At 36.4% G+C, this 20,400-nt stretch overlaps 1 protein-coding gene across 1 annotated transcript in view; it reads right to left on the minus strand.

Annotated features, from left to right (window-relative positions):
• Nucleotides 1-417: 417 nt before the first annotated feature.
• LOC129395530 (deleted in azoospermia protein 2) overlaps nucleotides 418-20,400 on the minus strand; it is a 46,131-nt gene continuing 26,148 nt past the window's right edge. Inside the window, 5 exon segments of the mRNA XM_063602083.1 lie at nucleotides 418-1,022; nucleotides 5,597-5,631; nucleotides 6,370-6,441; nucleotides 8,743-8,814; nucleotides 11,140-11,211. Coding sequence (XP_063458153.1) covers nucleotides 959-1,022; nucleotides 5,597-5,631; nucleotides 6,370-6,441; nucleotides 8,743-8,814; nucleotides 11,140-11,211 — 315 coding nt within the window. The 3' untranslated portion in view covers nucleotides 418-958.

Genomic DNA, 20,400 nt, shown 5'->3' on the forward strand with positions numbered 1-20,400 from the left:
AGGTCTCTCACTCTGTTGCCCAGGCTGGACTACAATGGCACAATCATGGCTCAGTGCAGCCTCAACTTCCCAGGCTCAAGCGATCCTCCTGCCTCAGACTCCTCTGGAGTAGTTGGCACTACAGGCATGTACCATCACAACTGGCTGATTTTTGTATTTTTTTTGTAGAGATGGTGTTTTGCCTTGTTACCCAGGGTGGCCTCGAACTCCTGAGCTCAAGCAATCCACCCACCTCAGCCCCTCAAAGTGTTGGGATTACAGGCGTGAGCCTCTGCACCCAGCCAAGATCTCCTTTCTGTATCTAAAATTTTCTTTTACTATTTGGTCAAGGTAGTCAACTAACTCTCTTCTCTAGTAAACCCTTTCAATTACAAATTTCTGCTGCAGGATTCTTCCCTAAATTTGACTACATTATATCAAGGCTCGGCAGCAGAAAATATACTGCCAGGTAAAACCCACACTGGTTTACTGGGTTACAGTCAAATGCCAACAGTTCAATTAAATGTTCTAGGCCGGGCACGGTGGCTCATGCCTGTAATCCCAGCACTTTGGGAGGCTGAGGCAGGTGGATCACGAGGTCAGGAGATCAAGACCATCCTGGCTAACACGGTGAAACCCCGTCTCTACTAAAAATACAAAAAATTAGCTGGGCGTGGTGGTGGGCGCCTGTAGTCCCAGCTACTCGGAAGGCTGAGGCAGGAGAATGGCGTTAAGTAAACCTGGGAGGTGGAGCTTGCAGTGAGCCTAGATGGGGCCACTCACTGCACTCCAGCCTGGGCGACAGAGGAGACTCCATCTCAAAACAAAAAAAAAAGAAAAAAAATTCCTCTAAGAAAGCCCAAAATACATGTGCCACAAGGAAAACAGCTAACTTGAGAGGGAACAAGTGTGCTTTTTAATTATGCATGCCATTCCTTTCATACCTTGAAGCAATCATCTTGAGTAACAACGGAATTTATCAGTCTCTTCTCTGGATTAAACAGACAAGATACCGCCATTTGTAAGCTTCGGTCCACAGATTTCTGAAACACAGAAGTTTTCAGTAATGTAAAGACAACTCTTTCTTTCACTCACTCTTAATAAGGGTGTGTTTTGGTTTTTCCTTTGATGGTTTAATGAACATATCAGTTTATTTCTAAAGAAATGCAAAAATGCTAAAAGAGGCTGGGAGCAGTGGCTCACATCTGTAATCCCAGCACTTTAGGAGGCCGAGGACGACGCATCACCTGATATCAGGAGTTCAAGACTATGCTGGCCAACATGGCGAAACCCCTTCTCCACTAAAAAATACAAAAATTAACTGGGTGACGGGTGCCTGTAATTCCACCTATTCGGGAGGCTGAGGCAGGGAGAATTACTGGAACCTAGGAAACAGAAGTTGCAGTGAGCCGAGATCACACCACTGCACTTCCAGCCTGGGCGACACCGCAAGACCCTGTCTCAAAAAAAAAAAAAGAAATTCATAAAAATGTGATTCATAATTCCTGCCACATATCCTCAGTATGTAAGTTTTCTGACAAATTGAAGAATTATTTTAGAACCTTAGCGATAGAATACTGGTTTAAAAAGCTGAATTTGTTAAATCCCTAAGTGAATTCCAATGTTTCAAGAAAAAATACTCAGAACAAAACTGGACAATTATACTGTAAGAGTTATGTTTTCATATTTATTCACATTTTAAAATCCAATATCAAATCAAGGAATTTACACAGCAATGGGACTTCTTGGGTATTATACATATTACCAGCACATCAACTACTTCCACACTCCCACCTGTCTAACAGAACATATGTGACGCAAGAGTGACAGTACTGTTATTACAGAAATTTGCACTAATGATAAAAAAAAGAAACAACCCTGTCTATTTCAGTATTTGAATAATTACTACTGACTTCACCACTGTTGGAAACTTCTGCCACATATAATGTTACGGAGAGAATGCTTATTTAAATGATATTTTTCACTGCTTAAGATCAAAACTGTTGTAAAAGAAAAGGGACATACAATTCATACTAATTCTTCTTTTGAGTAGAATTCTAGAGGAAACCCTCCCATAGCATTCTGCCAAATCATATTAATACAGTATTTATTAAAGAATGGCTTTTTAAAATTAGTGAAACTGAAATACAGGAAAGGACTTGCTGAATCAGAAACTTTAGGTATATACTGAAAATTTGGGGTATCTGAAATTTCAACAACCTTTACATTAACTGCTGAGTATCAGTCCATTATTTAAGCTCCATGATTTATGGCTAACATTTTTAAATTTGGGCAAAAATGTTTGCTTCTCAAAAAAAGTTATTCAAACTAGAAAAAAATATGAAATATATATTGTAAAAAAAAATTCAAAATTAGATGTTTGCCTTTTGTGGGCCATTTCCAGAGGGTGGGGTAGCTTCATGAATTCAGCATTCATTTAGCACAACATCACCTCCTGTATCAACTTCACTACAGTGACAGTTAAGAGCTGAATAAGCCTATATTTAAAATAATGAAAGTGTAATTAAACAGATAATACAGATACGTTTAAAAGCTACTTATTTATTCCTCAAAAAGGTGAGCTGGTATCAAAAGTTTCAATGTAGGTTGTGTTGAAATTCAATTGTGTTACTTCAGAAACCTTGTTTTAAACGAAAAGTTGAAATGCATTAAGGCAGCCTTTTGTTTTAAAACGTCTTCCAGGTATCAACATAATCAGAGGTAGAAGGATTCTAAGAAACAAATGTAGTTAAGGGAGTGTTTTGAGAATTTTAACACTTACTATATCCTTCAAATATCCAATCGTGATGTAAGACAGCAGCTCTGTTGTATTAGAGGTAATACTCTTGTTTTATTCCTATTCCTCTTTAAGAGTAATTAATAGCAAAACATTTCGGTTTCTCTTCAACAAATGTTTTATGGCTAGTAAAGCCAGAGGCATATTCTAGGCAGATACATGCTAATTCTAAAGCCAGTTAATACCGCCATTCCTGGATTATATAATCTATCAACAAGTAACTGAACACTTATCATTATGTGGACCAGCCACTGTTTCAGCACACAAAAATGTGAGAGACAAAAAGGCACTGTTGCTCTCATGGGAGTTTATAATTGGGTTAAAAATAAAATAACAAAACATAAAACATTAATATAAAGAACCATTTAAAAATATCTATAGGCATATATGGCATAGAAAAAAAGTCAAGAAAGATGAGGAAGTATACGTTTCACTAATTCACTTTACTCCATAACCTCTTTTGCTCCCCAACAGGCCATGGTGGTAGCACCTTAAAAAAATAAAAAGAAGGAAACCAAAACTATTAAAATATTCCTACACATTTTCAAAAACTCATGAGATACACAATATTGAAGCACTTATCATGCTGGCTCATTTGTTATTAAAGTGAAAGAAACAGAGTAAAAAAAAAAGAAGTACTTTATGTTTCTAATCCCTGATGTTCTTGTTACTTTTATACATAAAACCTCGCCATGTTCCCAATTTTCTGGAGTTGGCATTGTGGAAATCTCAAGGATACTAGTTTTTTCAATTTATTACTTATCACCATAGATATGATTATGGGTCACAGATGTAGTCATATCTATGAAAAGAGGCCCAGAGAACTACTATCATGAAGCAGCAAGCTAAAATAAAAATATAATTGGAATTCTGTGCTCTAAGAATGGGATGATAAAAAGACGAAAAAGATGAAAAAATACATGCTGAAATATAGAAGGGGACAACGAATCTCAGAAAACTGTTTTACAGAAAAGTTATTGCTAAGTATATCCCTGTCAAAATGTTAATTCATTACTTCTAAATAATACAGAGGGCTTCATTCTAGACCATTGCAAGTGTTTTCCTAAATTTTAGGTACATTTCACTAGTTTAAAATGACACACTATTCAGGAAATTCATATAAACAAGTTAAAGGCTTCAATAATATCTGAAAACAAATCATTTTACTCCCTCTTCAATTACCTGATAATTATATACAGGCAACTGACACCCAGTGGTGACCTGACCTGGTGAATTTGGATAAGTAGGATATGTCTGAAAGTAAGTTTACAGAAAGAATGAATATGGTAAAACATCTTTTTAAATTAGAAAAAAATATTATTCCCAAAATAAAAAAAATGAAAAACTTTAAAATATTTATTAATTTTCCATATAAAACAATGCAGAATTCTAAATGAATGAATGACTTTAGGAAGAAATAAATATTCTCTGTCAAGTGCTAAGCCCCTTTGGGTGGGGTGGGGGAACACACAAATGACAAAGTAGTGACTATTTCACCAGGCAAAGTTCACCTTACTGACACTGTGTACTTATGCCCACCCAGAAGTTGTTTCTTACACTGCTGATAAGGCTCCATTAAGACAGATCTCAATGTAAGTTAACTTAATACAGTTGCTATTTCTTTGTCAATATACTTCCAGATAGTTTTGTGTTTGACAATATTACAGGGTAATATGTAGTTCTCCTACAGATGTTATGTTTTTTTTCTGTACTTCATTTCGAAAAACTAAGGGCAGTGTACAATCCAAAAGTGGAGAAGGACAGTACAATGTCTTATATGTTTCGATAAATACTTACTGTTTGAAAACATATAGGAAGCAGCATACATGAATACACCCAAATTCAGTAATGGCTCACCGTAAATGTTAGAAACAAGTAGGGCTTTGTCTCTAGCCATTGTTCAGAGAAGAAAAAAGAAGAAGAGGTATATCCTACACATTTCAAGTACACAGAAAATGTCAATAAATGAGAGACACTGAAGAACTATTTCACTACTATTTTGTTACTTTATTTTCCATCAAAGAAAATGTCTTTTAAACTCACACATAAATAAAACGGACTAAGAAGAAAATAGACGTTATTTATCACCAATAAGTGATAGAGTATGTCAAATCCTACTGTAAATATCAAAGTAATCAGGATCAGAGAAATTACATGCCACAAATTCACAGGATTTATAGGTACAGTAAAATAGGTCAGAAATCTATACATTCCAGACTGAGAATATATCCCAAAGTCAGCAGTTTATATGAGGAGTCACCTGGAAATCATTGCAAGTAAAGAAGAGCTAGATTAATCGCTATCCTTAAAGAATAAACTAGGCAGAAACATTAGAACAGCTGCTTTCAAATGTTTTCAGAACTAGGTATAATGGGGGAAAGAAGTTCAGGTATTTTAGAGGTAATACTCTTTTTTTATTCCTATTCTTATTTAAGAGTAATTAACAGCAAAACATTTCTGTTTCTCTTCAACAAATTTTTTGTGGCTGGTAAAGCCAGAGGCAGACCCTACGCAGATACATGCTAATTCTAAAGTAACATTAATACTATCTTTCTTAGATTACACAGTCTATCAACAAGTAACTGAACACTTATTATGTGGACCAGCCACTCTTTGAGCACACAAAAACCTGAGAGAGAAAAAGGCACTGTTGCACCCATGGGAGATTGTAACTGGGTTAAAAAGAAAGTAACAAAATGTAACACATTAATATAAAGAATCATTTAAAAATATTTATAAGGCATAAATGATATGGAAAATAATCCAGAAAGAACAGAAGTACATGGTAGGCTAATTCACTTTACCAGAGGTACAACCTACCTCCTTTGCTCCCCAACAGGCCACTGCGGTGGCATCTTAAAAAAAAACAGGAAAACAAAATTATTCAAATATTCATAAACATTTTCAAAAACAAATGATATATAAAATATTGAAGTACCTATGCTGGCTCCTTTGTTATTATAATAAAAGAAACACAATGGAAAAAAGAAGTACTTCATGGTTCTAATTCCTGACATTCTTGTTGTTACTTCCACATACAAATACGAAACCACACCTTTTCCCCAATTTTTGGATTTGGCATTGTGGAAATCTCAAAGATGTTACTACTTTGAACTTATTATGCTACATATGATTATTGGTCATAGAGTCCTCTCTACTATGAAAAGAGAACCAGACAACAATTGTCGGGAAACAGCCTACTAAATGAAACTATAATTTGAATTATGTGCTCTAAGAATTGGGTAGTAATTTTATTTACTCTATATCCCTAAAAATTCATGAAAGTCATTCTGGAGCTTTCATTCAGCTATTTGACAGCAAAGATGAAAACTATATCCTGAAATATAGAAGGGTCAAATCTCAGAAAACTGTTCTACAGAAAAGTTATTGACAAGTATATTCCTGTCAAAATATTACTTCATTACTTCTAAATAAGACAGAGGTCTTCATTCTACACTAATTCTAAGTGTTTCCTTAAATATTAGGTACACTTCACTAGTTTAAAATGACCAACTATTCAGGAAATTTGTATAAACAATTTAAAGGCCTCAATAATACCTGAAAGCAAATCATTTCATTCCTTCTTACATTACCTGGTAATTGTATACATGGAACTGATATCCACTGGTGACCTGAACTGCTGAATTTGGATAAGCAGGAAATGCCTGAAAAGAAAGGTGGCAGAAAAAAAAGAATATGCTAAACCATTTTTTAAAATTAGAAAGAAATATCATTCCCAATGTAACAAAAATATTAAAAACGTTAAAATATCATTTTTCTACATACAACAATGCAGAATTCTAAATGAATGACTGACTTTATGAAGAAAGAAATAGTCTATGTCATGTGCCACACTTTGGGTGTGAAGGGGGAACAAATGACAAAAGAATTGACTATTTCACCAAAGTTTACCTTATACTGTGTACTTATTCACACCCAGAAGTTATTTCTTACACCGGTGATAAGGCTCCATTAAGACAGATTGCAATGTAAGTTAAATTTATACATTTGCTAGTTCAATGTCAGAATATTTCTAGACTGTTTTGTATCAGACAATACTAAAGGGTAATATGTAGTTCTATAGATATTAGTGCTATGTCTGTACTTCATTCCAAAAATCTAAGTGCAGTCTACAATCCAATACTGGAGAAGACAAAGTATAATGTCTTATATGTTTCAATGAATTCTTATTGTTTGAAAACATACAGGTAGCAGCATACATGAACATGCCCAGATTCAGTAATGCCACACAGTAAATGACAGAAACAAGTAGGGCTTTTTTTCCAGCCATTGTTGAGGGAAGGAAAAAGAAGAGGTATACCACACATCTTTCAAGAACATGGAAAACAGCAACAAATTAGAGACACTGCAGAACTATTTCACTATTATTTTGTTACTTCATTTTCCGTCAAGAAAATGTATTTAAAGCTAACACATAAATGAAACGAACTAAGAAGAATATAAACGTCCTTTATCAACATTAAGTGATGGAGTATGTCCAAACCTACTTTACATATCAATATAACCAAGATCAGAGAAATTAGATGCCAGAAGCTCACGGGATTTATATACATACTAAACCACATCAGAAATCTACCCATTCCAGAACCAGAATATATCCAGAAGTCAGCAATTTATATGAGGAGGCATCTGGAAATCATTTCAAATAAAGGATAGCTGGATGAACTGTTAAACTTACCAAAGAATAAAGTAGGCAGACACATAAGGAGAGCTGCTTTCATTCAATTTAGGTACTGGTTATAAGGGGGAAAGCAGCTCTGGTGATTTGGAGGTAATACTCTCGTTTACTGCTATTCTTATTTAAGCGTAATTAACAGCAAAGCATTTCTGTCTCTCTTCTACAAATTTTCTACTGCTGGTAATTCCAGCGGCAGAATCTACGCAGATACATGCTAATTCAAAAGCCACGTGAATACTACCTTTCTTTGATTATATAGTCTATCATTAAGTGGACCTGCCATTGCTTAAGCAAACAAAAACCTCAGGGCAAAAAAGGCACTGTTGCTCCCATGGGAGTTTATAATCGGGTTAACAAGAAAGTAAAAAAATAAAATAAAACATTGATAGAAAAATCACTTAAAAATATTAATAGGCATATACGACGTGGAAAAAATCCAAGAATGAACAGGAAGTCTATGTTTGGCTAATTCACTTAACATCAAGGAAAACATAATCCCTTTGCTCCCCAACAGGCCCCTATGGTGGCATCTTAAAAAAAAAAAGGAAACCAAAACTATTAAAATATTCCTACACATTTTCAAAAACACATGAGAAACACAATATTGAAGTACTTATCCTGCTGTCTCCTTTTTTATTATAATACAAGTAACAGAAAGGAAAACTTGAGTACTTTATGTTTCTAGTCCATGACATTCTTGTTACTTTTATATTAGAAACTTCACCTTTCTGCAAATTTTCGGGAGATCGCAATGTGGAAACCTCAAAGATACTAGCTCTTTCAGTTTATTACCATAGATATAATTATTGGGCATAGATATACTTGTATCTATGAAAAGAGATCCAGAGAATTACTATCCTGAAACAGCCAGCTAAAATGAAAATATAATGGGAATTCTGTGCTCTGAAAAGTGGATCATAATTTTATTTCACTCTATCTCCGTAAGAAAATTCATGAGAGTCAGTTTGGATGTTTCATTCAGCTATTTGACAGTAAAGATGAAAACTACATCCAGAAATGAAGAAGGGGACACCAAATCTCAGAAATCTGATCTACAGAAAAGTTATTGCCAAGTGTATTTCCTGTCAAAATATTACTTCATAACTTCTAAATAAGACAGAGGTCTTCATTCTACACTAAGTCTTTCCTTAAATTTTAGGTACACTTCACTAGTTTAAAATGACCAACTATTCAGGAAATTTGTATAAACAAGTTAAAGGCCTCAATAATACCTGAAAGCAAATCATTTTACTCCCTCTTACATTACCTGATAATTGTACACAGCCAACTGATAGCCAGTGGTGACCTGAACTGGTGAATTTGGACAAGCAGGAAATGCCTGAAAAGAAAGGTTGCAGAAAAAAATGAATATGGTAAAACATTTTTTTAAAATTAGAAAAAAATACAATTCCCAACATAACAAAAATATTTAAAAAGGTAAAATGTCATTTTTTCTACATACAACAATGCAGAATTCTAAATGAATGACTGACTTTATGAAGAAAGAAAGATTCTATGTCAAGCGCTACACTTTGGGTGGGAATGGGAACAAATGACTAAAGAATTGATGATTTCACCAAAGTTTACCTTATACTGTGTACTTATTCACACCCAGAAGTTATTTCTTACACTGGTGATAAGGCTCCATTAAGACAGATTGCAATGTAAGTTAAATAAATATATTTGCTATTTCCCTGTCACAATATTTCTAGACTCTTTGGTATCAGACAATATTATAGGACAATATGCAGTTCCACAGATGTTATGGCTTTGTCTGTACTTCATTCCGAAAAACTCAGTGCAGTCTATGATCCAATACTGGAGAAGAGAAAGTATAATGTCTTATATGTTTCAATAAATTCTTATTGTTTGAAAACATACAGGTAGCAGCATACATGACTACACCCAGATTCAGTAATGCCTCACAGTAAATGACAGAAATAACTAGGGCTTTTTTTCTAGCCATTCTTCAGAGAAGGAATAAAAGAGGTATACCGTACATGTTTCAAGTACGCGGAAAACATCAAAAAATTAGAGACACTGCAGAACTATTTCATTATTATTTTGTTACTTCATTTTCCATCAAAGAAAATGTCTTTTAAGCTAACACATAAATAAAGCGAACTAAGAGGAATATAAACGTCCTTTATCAACATTAAGTGATGGAGTATGTCAAACCCTACTTTAAATATCAATGTAACCACAATCAGAGAAATTACATGCCAGAAGCTCACGGGATTTACATATATATATACTAAACATATCAGAAATCCACCCATTCCTGAACCAGAATATATCCAGAAGTCGGCAATTTATATGAGGAGGCATCTGGAAATCATTTCAAATAAAGGATAGCTAGATGAACTGCTAAACTTACTGAAGAATAATGAAGGCAGACACATAAGGAGAGCTGCTTTCATTCACTTTAGGAACTGGTTATCAGGGGGAAAGCAGCTCGGGTGATTTGCAGCTAATCCTCTGGTTTACTCCTATTCTTATTTAAGCGTCATTAACAGCAAAGCATTTCCCTTTCTCTTCTATAAATATTCTATTGTTGGTAAAGCCAGAGGCAGATTCTATGCAGATACATGCTAATTCTAAAGTCACATGAACACTACCTTTCTTTGATTATATAGTCTATCATTATGTGGACCTGCCATTGCTTAAACACATAAAAACCTGAGGGCAAAAAAGGCACTCTTGCTCCCATGGGAGTTTATAATCGGGTTAACAAGAAAGTAACAAAGACAAAAACAAAAACATTAATATAAAGAATCACTTAAAAATATTTATAGGCACTTATGACATGGAAAAAAAATCAAGAATGAACAGGAAGTCTATGTTTGGCTAATTCACTTAACGTCAAGGAAAATACAATCCCTTTGCTCCCCAACAGGCCCCTATGGTCGCATCTTAAAAAAAAAAAAAAGAAAAAAAGGAAACCAAACTATTAAAGTATTCCTACACATGTTCAAAAACACATGAGAAACACAATATTGAAGTACTTATCCTGCTGTCTCCTTTTTTATTATAATAAAAGTAAAAGAAAGGAAAACTTGAGTACTTTATGTTTCTAGTCCATGACATTCTTGTTACTTTTATATTTGAAACTTCACCTTTCTCCAAATTTTCGGGAGTTGGCAATGTGGAAACCTCAAAGATACTAGCTCTTTCAGTTTATTACCATAGACATAATTATGTGTCATAGATATACTTGTATCTGTGAAAAGAGACCCAGAGAATTACTATCGTGAAACAGCCAGCTAAAATGAAAATATAATTGGAATTCTGTGCTCTGAAAAGTGGGTCATAATTTTATTTCACTCTATCTCCATAAGAAAATTCATGAAAGTCAGTTTGGATGTTTCATTCAGTTATTTGACAGTAAAGATGAAAACTACATCCAGAAATGAAGAAGGGGACACCAAATCTCAGAAATCTGTTCTACAGAAAAGTTATTCCCAAGTGTATTCCTGTCAAAATACTACTTCGTTACTTCTAAATAAGACAGAGGTCTTCATTCTACACTAATTCTACGTGTTTCCTTAAATTTTAGGTACACTTCACTAGTTTAAAATGACCAACTATTCAGGAAATTTGTATAAACAAGTTAAAGGCCTCAATAATACCTGAAAGCAAATAATTTTACTCCTTCTTACATTACCTGATAATTATATACAGGCAACTGATATCCAGCGGTGACCTGAAATGGTGAACTTGGATAAGCAGGAAATGCCTGAAAAGAAAGGTTGGCAGAAAAAAATGAATATGGTAAACCACTTTTTAAAATTACAAAGAAATATAATTCCCAATAATAACAACAATATTACAGAAGGGAAAATATCGTTTTTCTACATACAACAATGCAGAATTCCAAATGAATGACTGATTTATGAAGAAAGAAAGATTCCATGTCAAGTGCTACACTTTGGGTGTGAAGGGGGAAGAAATGACAAAAGAATTGACGACTTCACCAAAGTTTACCTTATACTGTGTACTTATTCACACCCAGAAGTTATTTCTTACACTGGTGGTAAGGCTCCATTAAGACAGATTGCAATGTAAGTTAAATTAGTACATTTGCTATTTCCCTGTCAGAATATTTCTACACTGTTTTTTATCAGACAATATTATAGGACAATGTGTAGTTGTACACACGTTATGGCTTTGTCTGTACTTCATTCTGGAAAACTAAGCGCAGTCTATAATCCAATACTGGAGAAGAGAAAGTACAATCTCTTATATGGTTCAACGAATTCTTCTTGTTTGAAAACATACACGTAGCAGCATACATGAATGTGTCCAGATTCAGTAATGCCTCACAGTAAATGACAGAAATAACTAGGGCTTTTTTTCTAGCCATTCTTCAGAGAAGGAATAAAAGAGGTATACCGTACATGTTTCAAGTACACGGAAAATATCAATAAATTAGAGACACTGCAGAACTATTTCATTATTATTTTGTTACTTCATTTTCCATCAAAGAAAATGTCTTTTAAGCTAACACATAAATGAAACGAACTAAGAAGAATATAAACGTCCTTTATCAACATTAAGTGATGGAGTACGTCAAAACCTACTTTAAATATCAATGTAACCAAGATCAGAGAAATTAGATGCCAGAAGCTCACGGGATTTATATACATACTAAACCACATCAGAAATCTACCCATTCCAGAACCAGAATATATCCAGAAGTCAGCAATTTATATGAGGAGGCATCTGGAAATCATTTCAAATAAAGGATAGCTGGATGAACTGTTAAACTTACCAAAGAATAAAGTAGGCAGACACATAAGGAGAGCTGCTTTCATTCAATTTAGGTACTGGTTATAAGGGGGAAAGCAGCTCTGGTGATTTGGAGGTAATACTCTCGTTTACTGCTATTCTTATTTAAGCGTAATTAACAGCAAAGCATTTCTGTCTCTCTTCTACAAATTTTCTACTGCTGGTAATTCCAGCGGCAGAATCTACGCAGATACATGCTAATTCAAAAGCCACGTGAATACTACCTTTCTTTGATTATATAGTCTATCATTAAGTGGACCTGCCATTGCTTAAGCAAACAAAAACCTCAGGGCAAAAAAGGCACTGTTGCTCCCATGGGAGTTTATAATCGGGTTAACAAGAAAGTAAAAAAATAAAATAAAACATTGATAGAAAAATCACTTAAAAATATTAATAGGCATATACGACGTGGAAAAAATCCAAGAATGAACAGGAAGTCTATGTTTGGCTAATTCACTTAACATCAAGGAAAACATAATCCCTTTGCTCCCCAACAGGCCCCTATGGTGGCATCTTAAAAAAAAAAAGGAAACCAAAACTATTAAAATATTCCTACACATTTTCAAAAACACATGAGAAACACAATATTGAAGTACTTATCCTGCTGTCTCCTTTTTTATTATAATACAAGTAACAGAAAGGAAAACTTGAGTACTTTATGTTTCTAGTCCATGACATTCTTGTTACTTTTATATTAGAAACTTCACCTTTCTGCAAATTTTCGGGAGATTGCAATGTGGAAACCTCAAAGATACTAGCTCTTTCAGTTTATTACCATAGATATAATTATTGGGCATAGATATACTTGTATCTATGAAAAGAGATCCAGAGAATTACTATCCTGAAACAGCCAGCTAAAATGAAAATATAATGGGAATTCTGTGCTCTGAAAAGTGGATCATAATTTTATTTCACTCTATCTCCGTAAGAAAATTCATGAGAGTCAGTTTGGATGTTTCATTCAGCTATTTGACAGTAAAGATGAAAACTACATCCAGAAATGAAGAAGGGGACACCAAATCTCAGAAATCTGATCTACAGAAAAGTTATTGCCAAGTATATTCCTGTCAAAATATTACTTCATAACTTCTAAATAAGACAGAGGTCTTCATTCTACACTAAGTCTTTCCTTAAATTTTAGGTACACTTCACTAGTTTAAAATGACCAACTATTCAGGAAATTTGTATAAACAAGTTAAAGGCCTCAATAATACCTGAAAGCAAATCATTTTACTCCCTCTTACATTACCTGATAATTGTACACAGCCAACTGATAGCCAGTGGTGACCTGAACTGGTGAATTTGGACAAGCAGGAAATGCCTGAAAAGAAAGGTTGCAGAAAAAAATGAATATGGTAAAACATTTTTTTAAAATTAGAAAAAAATACAATTCCCAACATAACAAAAATATTTAAAAAGGTAAAATGTCATTTTTCTACATACAACAATGCAGAATTCTAAATGAATGACTGACTTTATGAAGAAAGAAAGATTCTATGTCAAGCGCTACACTTTGGGTGGGAATGGGAACAAATGACTAAAGAATTGATGATTTCACCAAAGTTTACCTTATACTGTGTACTTATTCACACCCAGAAGTTATTTCTTACACTGGTGATAAGGCTCCATTAAGACAGATTGCAATGTAAGTTAAATAAATATATTTGCTATTTCCCTGTCACAATATTTCTAGATTCTTTGGTATCAGACAATATTATAGGATAATATGCAGTTCCACAGATGTTATGGCTTTGTCTGTACTTCATTCCGAAAAACTCAGTGCAGTCTATGATCCAATACTGGAGAAGAGAAAGTATAATGTCTTATATGTTTCAATAAATTCTTATTGTTTGAAAACATACAGGTAGCAGCATACATGACTACCCCCAGATTCAGTAATGCCTCACAGTAAATGACAGAAATAACTAGGGCTTTTTTTCTAGCCATTCTTCAGAGAAGGAATAAAAGAGGTATACCGTACATGTTTCAAGTACACGGAAAACATCAAAAAATTAGAGACACTGCAGAACTATTTCATTATTATTTTGTTACTTCATTTTCCATCAAAGAAAATGTCTTTAAAGCTAACACATAAATAAAACGAACTCAGAAGAATATAAACGTCCTTTATCAACATTAAGTGATGGAGTATGTCAAAACGTACTTTAAATATCAGTGTAAGCAGGATCAGAGAAATTAGATGCAAGAAGCTCACGGGATTTATACATATACTAAAGGACATCGAAATCTACCCATTCCCGAACCAGAATATATCCAGAAGTCAGCAATTTATATGAGGAGGCATCTGGAAATCACTTCAAATAAAGGGTAGCTAGATGAACTGTTAAACTTACTGAAGAATGAAGTAGGCAGACACATAAGGAGAGCTGCTTTCATTCACTTTAGGAACTGGTTATAAGGGGGAAAGCAGCTCTGGTGCTTTCGAGGTAATACTCTCGTTTACTCCTATTCTTATTTAAGCGCAATTAACAGCAAAGCATTTCTGTCTCTCTTCTACAAATTTTCTATTGCTGGTAAAGCCAGAGGCAGAATCTACCCAGATGCATGCTAACTCCAAAGCCACATGAATACTTCCTTTCTTTGATTATATAGTCTATCATTAAGTGGACCTGCCATTGCTTAAGCAAATAAAAACCTGAGGGCAAAAAAAGGCACTGTTGCTGCCGTGGGAGTTTATAATCCGGTTAACAAGAAAGTGAAAAAATAAAATAAAACATTAATATAAAAATCACTTTAAAATATTTATAGGCATATACGACGTGGAAAAAAATGAGGAATGAACAGGAACTGTATGTTTGGCTAATTCACTTAACGTCAAGGACAACATAATCCCTTTGCTCCCCAACAGTCCCCTATGGTGGCATCTTAAAAAAAAAAAAAAAGCAGGGGGAGGAGCCAAGATGGCCGAATAGGAACAGCTCCAGTCTACAGCTCCCAGCTTGAGCGACGCAGAAGAGGGGTGATTTCTGCATTTCCATCTGAGGTACCGGGTTCATCTCACTAGGGAGTGCCAGACAGTGGGCGCAGGTCAGTGGGTGCACGCACCGTGTGCGAGCCGAAGCAGGGCGAGGCATTGCCTCACTTGGGAAGCGCAAGGGGTCAGGGAGTTCCCTTCTGAGTCAAAGAAAGGGGTGACGGATGGCACCTGGGAAATCCTGTCACTCCCACCCGAATACTGCGCTTTTCCGATGGGCTTAAAAAACGGCACACCACGAGATTATATCCCACACCTGGCTCGGAGGGGCCTACGCCCAGGGAGTCTCGCTGATTGCTAGCACAGCAGTCTGAGATCAAACTGCAAGGCGGCAGCGAGGCTGGGGGAGGGGCGCCCCCCCCATTGCCCCGGCTTGATTAGGTAAACAAAGCCTCAGGGAAGCTCCAACTGGGTGGAGCCCACCACAGCTCAAGGAGGCCTGCCTGCCTCTGTAGGCTCCACCTCTAGGGGCAGGGCACAGACAAACAAAAAGACAGCAGTAACCTCTGCAGACTTAAATGTCCCTGTCTGAGAGCTTTGAAGAGAGCAGTGGTTCTCCCAGCACGCAGCTGGAGATCTGAGAACGGGCAGACTGCCTCCTCAAGTGGGTCCCTGATCCCTGACCCCCGAGCAGCCTAACTGGGAGGCACCCCCCAGCAGGGGCACACTGACACCTCACACGGCAGGGTATTCCAACAGACCTGCAGCTGAGGGTCCTGTCTGTTAGAAGGAAAACTAACAAACAGAAAGGACATCCACACCAAAAACCCATCTGTACATCACCATCATCAAAGACCAAAAGTAGATAAAACCACAAAGAGGGGGAAAAAACAGAGCAGAAAAACTGGAAACTCTAAAACGCAGAGCGCCTCTCCTCCTCCAAAGGAACGCAGTTCCTCACCAGCAACGGAACAAAGCTGGATGGAGAATGACTTTGACGAGCTGAGAGAAGAAGGCTTCAGACGATCAAATTACTCTGAGCTACGGGAGGACATTCAAACCAAAGGCAAAGAAGTTGAAAACTTTGAAAAAAATTTAGAAGAATGTATAACTAGAATAACCAATACAGAGAAGTGCTTAAAGGAGCTGATGGAGCTGAAAACCAAGGCTCGAGAACTACGTAAAGAATGCAGAAGCCTCAGGAGCTGATGCGATCAACTGGAAGAAAGGGTATCAGCAATGGAAGATGAAATGAATGAAATGAAGCGAGAAGGGAAGTTTGGAGAAAAAAGAATAAAAAGAAATGAGCAAAGCCTCCAAGAAATATGGGACTATGTGAAAAGACCAAATCCACGTCTGCTTGGTGTACCTGAAAGTGATGGGGAGAATGGAACCAAGCTGGAAAACACTCTGCAGGATATTATCCAGGAGAACTTCCCCAATCTAGCAAGGCAGGCCAACGTTCAGATTCAGGAAATACAGAGAACGCCACAAAGATACTCCTCGAGAAGAGCAACTCCAAGACACATAATTGTCAGATTCACCAAAGTTGAAATGAAGGAAAAAATGTTAAGGGCAACCAGAGAGAAAGGTCGGGTTACCCTCAAAGGGAAGCCCATCAGACTAACGGCGGATCTCTCGGCAGAAACCCTACAAGCCAGAAGAGAGTGGGGGCCGATATTCAACATTCTTAAAGAAAATAATTTTCAACCCAGAATTTCATATCCAGCCAAACTAAGCTTCATAAGCGAAGGAGAAATAAAATACTTTACAGACAAGCAAATGCTGAGAGATTTTGTCACCACCAAGCCTGCCTTATAAGAGCTCCTGAAGGAAGCACTAAACATGGAAAGGAACAACCGGTACAACCCGCCGCAAAATCATGCCAAAATGTAAAGACCATCGAGACTAGGAAGAAACTGCATCAACTAACGAGCAAAATAACCAGCTAACATCATAATGACAGGATCAAATTCATACATAACAATATTAACTTTAAATGCCAATGGACTAAATGCTCCAATTAAAAGACACAGACTGGCAAACTGGATAAAGAGTCAAGACCCATCAGTGTGCTGTATTCAGGAAACCCATCTCACGTGCAGAGACACACATAGGCTCAAAATAAAAGGTTGGAGGAAGATCTACCAAGCCAATGGAAAACAAAAAAAGGCAGGGGTTGCAATCCTAGTGTCTGATAAAACAGACTTTAAACCAACAAAGATCAAAAGAGACAAAGAAGGCCATTACATAATGGTAAAGGGATCAATTCAACAAGAAGAGCTAACTATCCTAAATATATATGCACCCAATACAGGAGCACCAAGATTCATAAAGCAAGTCCTGAGTGACCTACAAAGAGACTTAAGACTCCCACACATTAATAATGGGAGACTTTAACACCCCACTGTCAACATTAGACAGATCAACGAGACAGAAAGTCAACAAGGATACCCAGGAATTGAACTCAGCTCTGCACCAAGTGGACCTAATAGACATCTACAGAACTCTTCACCCCAAATCAACAGAATATACATTTTTTTCAGCACCACACCACACCTATTCCAAAATTGACCACATACTGGGAAGTAAAGCTTTCCTCAGCAGATGTAAAAGAACAGAAATTATAACAAACTATCTCTCAGACCACAGTGCAATCAAACTAGAACTCAGGATTAAGAATCTCACTCAAAACCACTCAACTACATGGAAACTGAACAACCTGCTCCTGAATGACTACTGGGTACATAACAAAATGAAGGCAGACATAAAGATGTTCTTTGAAACCAACGAGAACAAAGACACAACGTACCAGAATCTCTGGGACGCATTCAAAGCAGTGTGTAGAGGGAAATTTATAGCACTAAATGCCCACAAGAGAAAGCAGGAAAGATCCGAAATTGACACCCTAACATCACAATTAAAAGAACTAGAAAAGCAAGAGCAAACACATTCAAAAGCTAGCAGAAGGCAAGAAATAACTAAAATCAGAGCAGAACTGAAGGAAATAGAGACACAAAAAACCCTTCAAAAAATTAATGAATCCAGGAGCTGGTTTTTTGAAAGGATCAACAAAACTGATAGACCGCTAGCAAGACTAATAAAGAAAAAAAGAGAGAAGAATCCAATAGACGCAATAAAAAATGATAAAGGGGATATCGCCACCGATCCCACAGAAATACAAACTACCATCAGAGAATACTACAAACACCTCTATGCAAATAAACTAGAAAATCTAGAAGAAATGGATAAACTCCTCGACACATACACTCTCCCAAGACTAAACCAGGAAGAAGTTGAATCTCTGAATAGACCAATAACAGGAGCTGAAATTGTGGCAATAATCAATAGCTCACCAACCAAAAAGAGTCCTGGACCAGATGGATTCACAGCCGAATTCTACCAGAGGTACAAGGAGGAACTGGTACCATTCCTTCTGAAACTATTCCAATCAACAGAAAAAGACGGAATCCTCCCTAACTCATTTTATGAGGCCAGCATCATTCTGATACTAAAGCCAGGCAGAGACACAACCAAAAAAGGGAATTTTAGACCAATATCCTTGATGAACATTGATGCAAAAATCCTCAATAAAATACTGGCAAAACGAATCCAGCAGCACATCAAAAAGCTTATCCACCATGATCAAGTGGGTTTCATCGCTGGGATGCAAGGCTGGTGCAATATACGCAAATCAATAAATGTAATCCAGCATATAAACAGAACCAAAGACAAAAAACACATGATTATCTCAATAGATGCAGAAAAAGCCCTTGACAAAATTCAACAACCCTTCATGCTAAAAACTCTCAATAAATTAGGTATTGATGGGACGTATTTCAAAATAGTAAGAGCTATCTATGACAAACCCACAGCCAATATCATACTGAATGGGCAAAAACTGGAAGCATTCCCTTTGAAAACTGGCACAAGAGAGGGATGCCCTCTCTCACCACTCCTATTCAACATAGTGTTGGAAGTTCTGGCCAGGGCAATTAGTCAGGAGAAGGAAATAAAGGGTATTCAATTAGGAAAGGAAGAAGTCAAATGGTCCCTGTTTGCAGACGACATGATTATATATCTAGAAAACCCCATTGTCTCAGCCCAAAATCTCCTTAAGCTGATAAGCAGCTTCAGCAATGTCTCAGGATACAAAATCAATGTACAAAAATCACAAGCACTCTTATACACCAACAACAGACAAACAGAGAGCCCAATCATGAGTGAACTCCCATTCACAATTGCTTCAAAGAGAATAAAATGCCTAGGAAATCAACTTACAAGGGATGTGAAGGACCTCTTCAAGGAGAACTACAAACCACTGCTCAAGGAAATAAAAGAGGATACAAACAAATGGAAGAACATTCCATGCTCATGAGTAGGAAGAATCAATATCGTGAAAATGGCCATACTGCCCAAGGTGATTTACAGATTCAATGCCATCCCCATCAAGCTACCAATGCCTTTCTTCACAGAATTGGAAAAAACTACTTTAAAGTTCATATGGAACCAAAAAAGAGCCCGCATTGCCAAGTCAATCCTAAGCCAAAAGAACAAAGCTGGAGGCATCACACGACCTGACTTCAAACTATACTACAAGGCTACAGTAACCAAAACAGCATGGTACTGGTACCAAAACAGAAATATAGATCAATGGAACAGAACAGAGCCCTCAGAAATAACGCCGCATATCTACAACTATCTGATCTTTGACAAACCTGAGAAAAACAAGCAATGGGGAAAGGATTCCCTATTTAATAAATGGTGCTGGGAAAACTGGCTAGCCATATGTAGAAAGCTGAAACTGCATCCCTTCCTTACACCTTATACAAAAATCAATTCAAGATGGATTAAAGACTTAAACGTTAGACGTAAAACCATAAAAACCCTAGAAGAAAACCTAGGCATTATCATTCAGGACATAGGCACAGGCGAGGACTTCACGTCTAAAACACCAAAAGCAATGGCAACAAAAGACAAAATTGACAAATGGGATCTAATTAAACTCAAGAGCTTCTGCACAGAAAAAGAAACTACCATCAGAGTGAACAGGCAACCTACAAAATGGGAGAAAATTTTCACAACCTACTCATCTGACAAAGGGCTAATATCCAGAATCTACAATGAGCTAAAACAAATTTACAAGAAAAAACAAACAACCTCATCAAAAAGTGGGTGAAGGACATGAACAGACATTTCTCA

Source organism: Pan paniscus, chromosome Y (assembly GCF_029289425.2).
Source record: "Pan paniscus chromosome Y, NHGRI_mPanPan1-v2.0_pri, whole genome shotgun sequence".
Taxonomy (NCBI): Eukaryota; Metazoa; Chordata; class Mammalia; order Primates; family Hominidae; genus Pan; species Pan paniscus.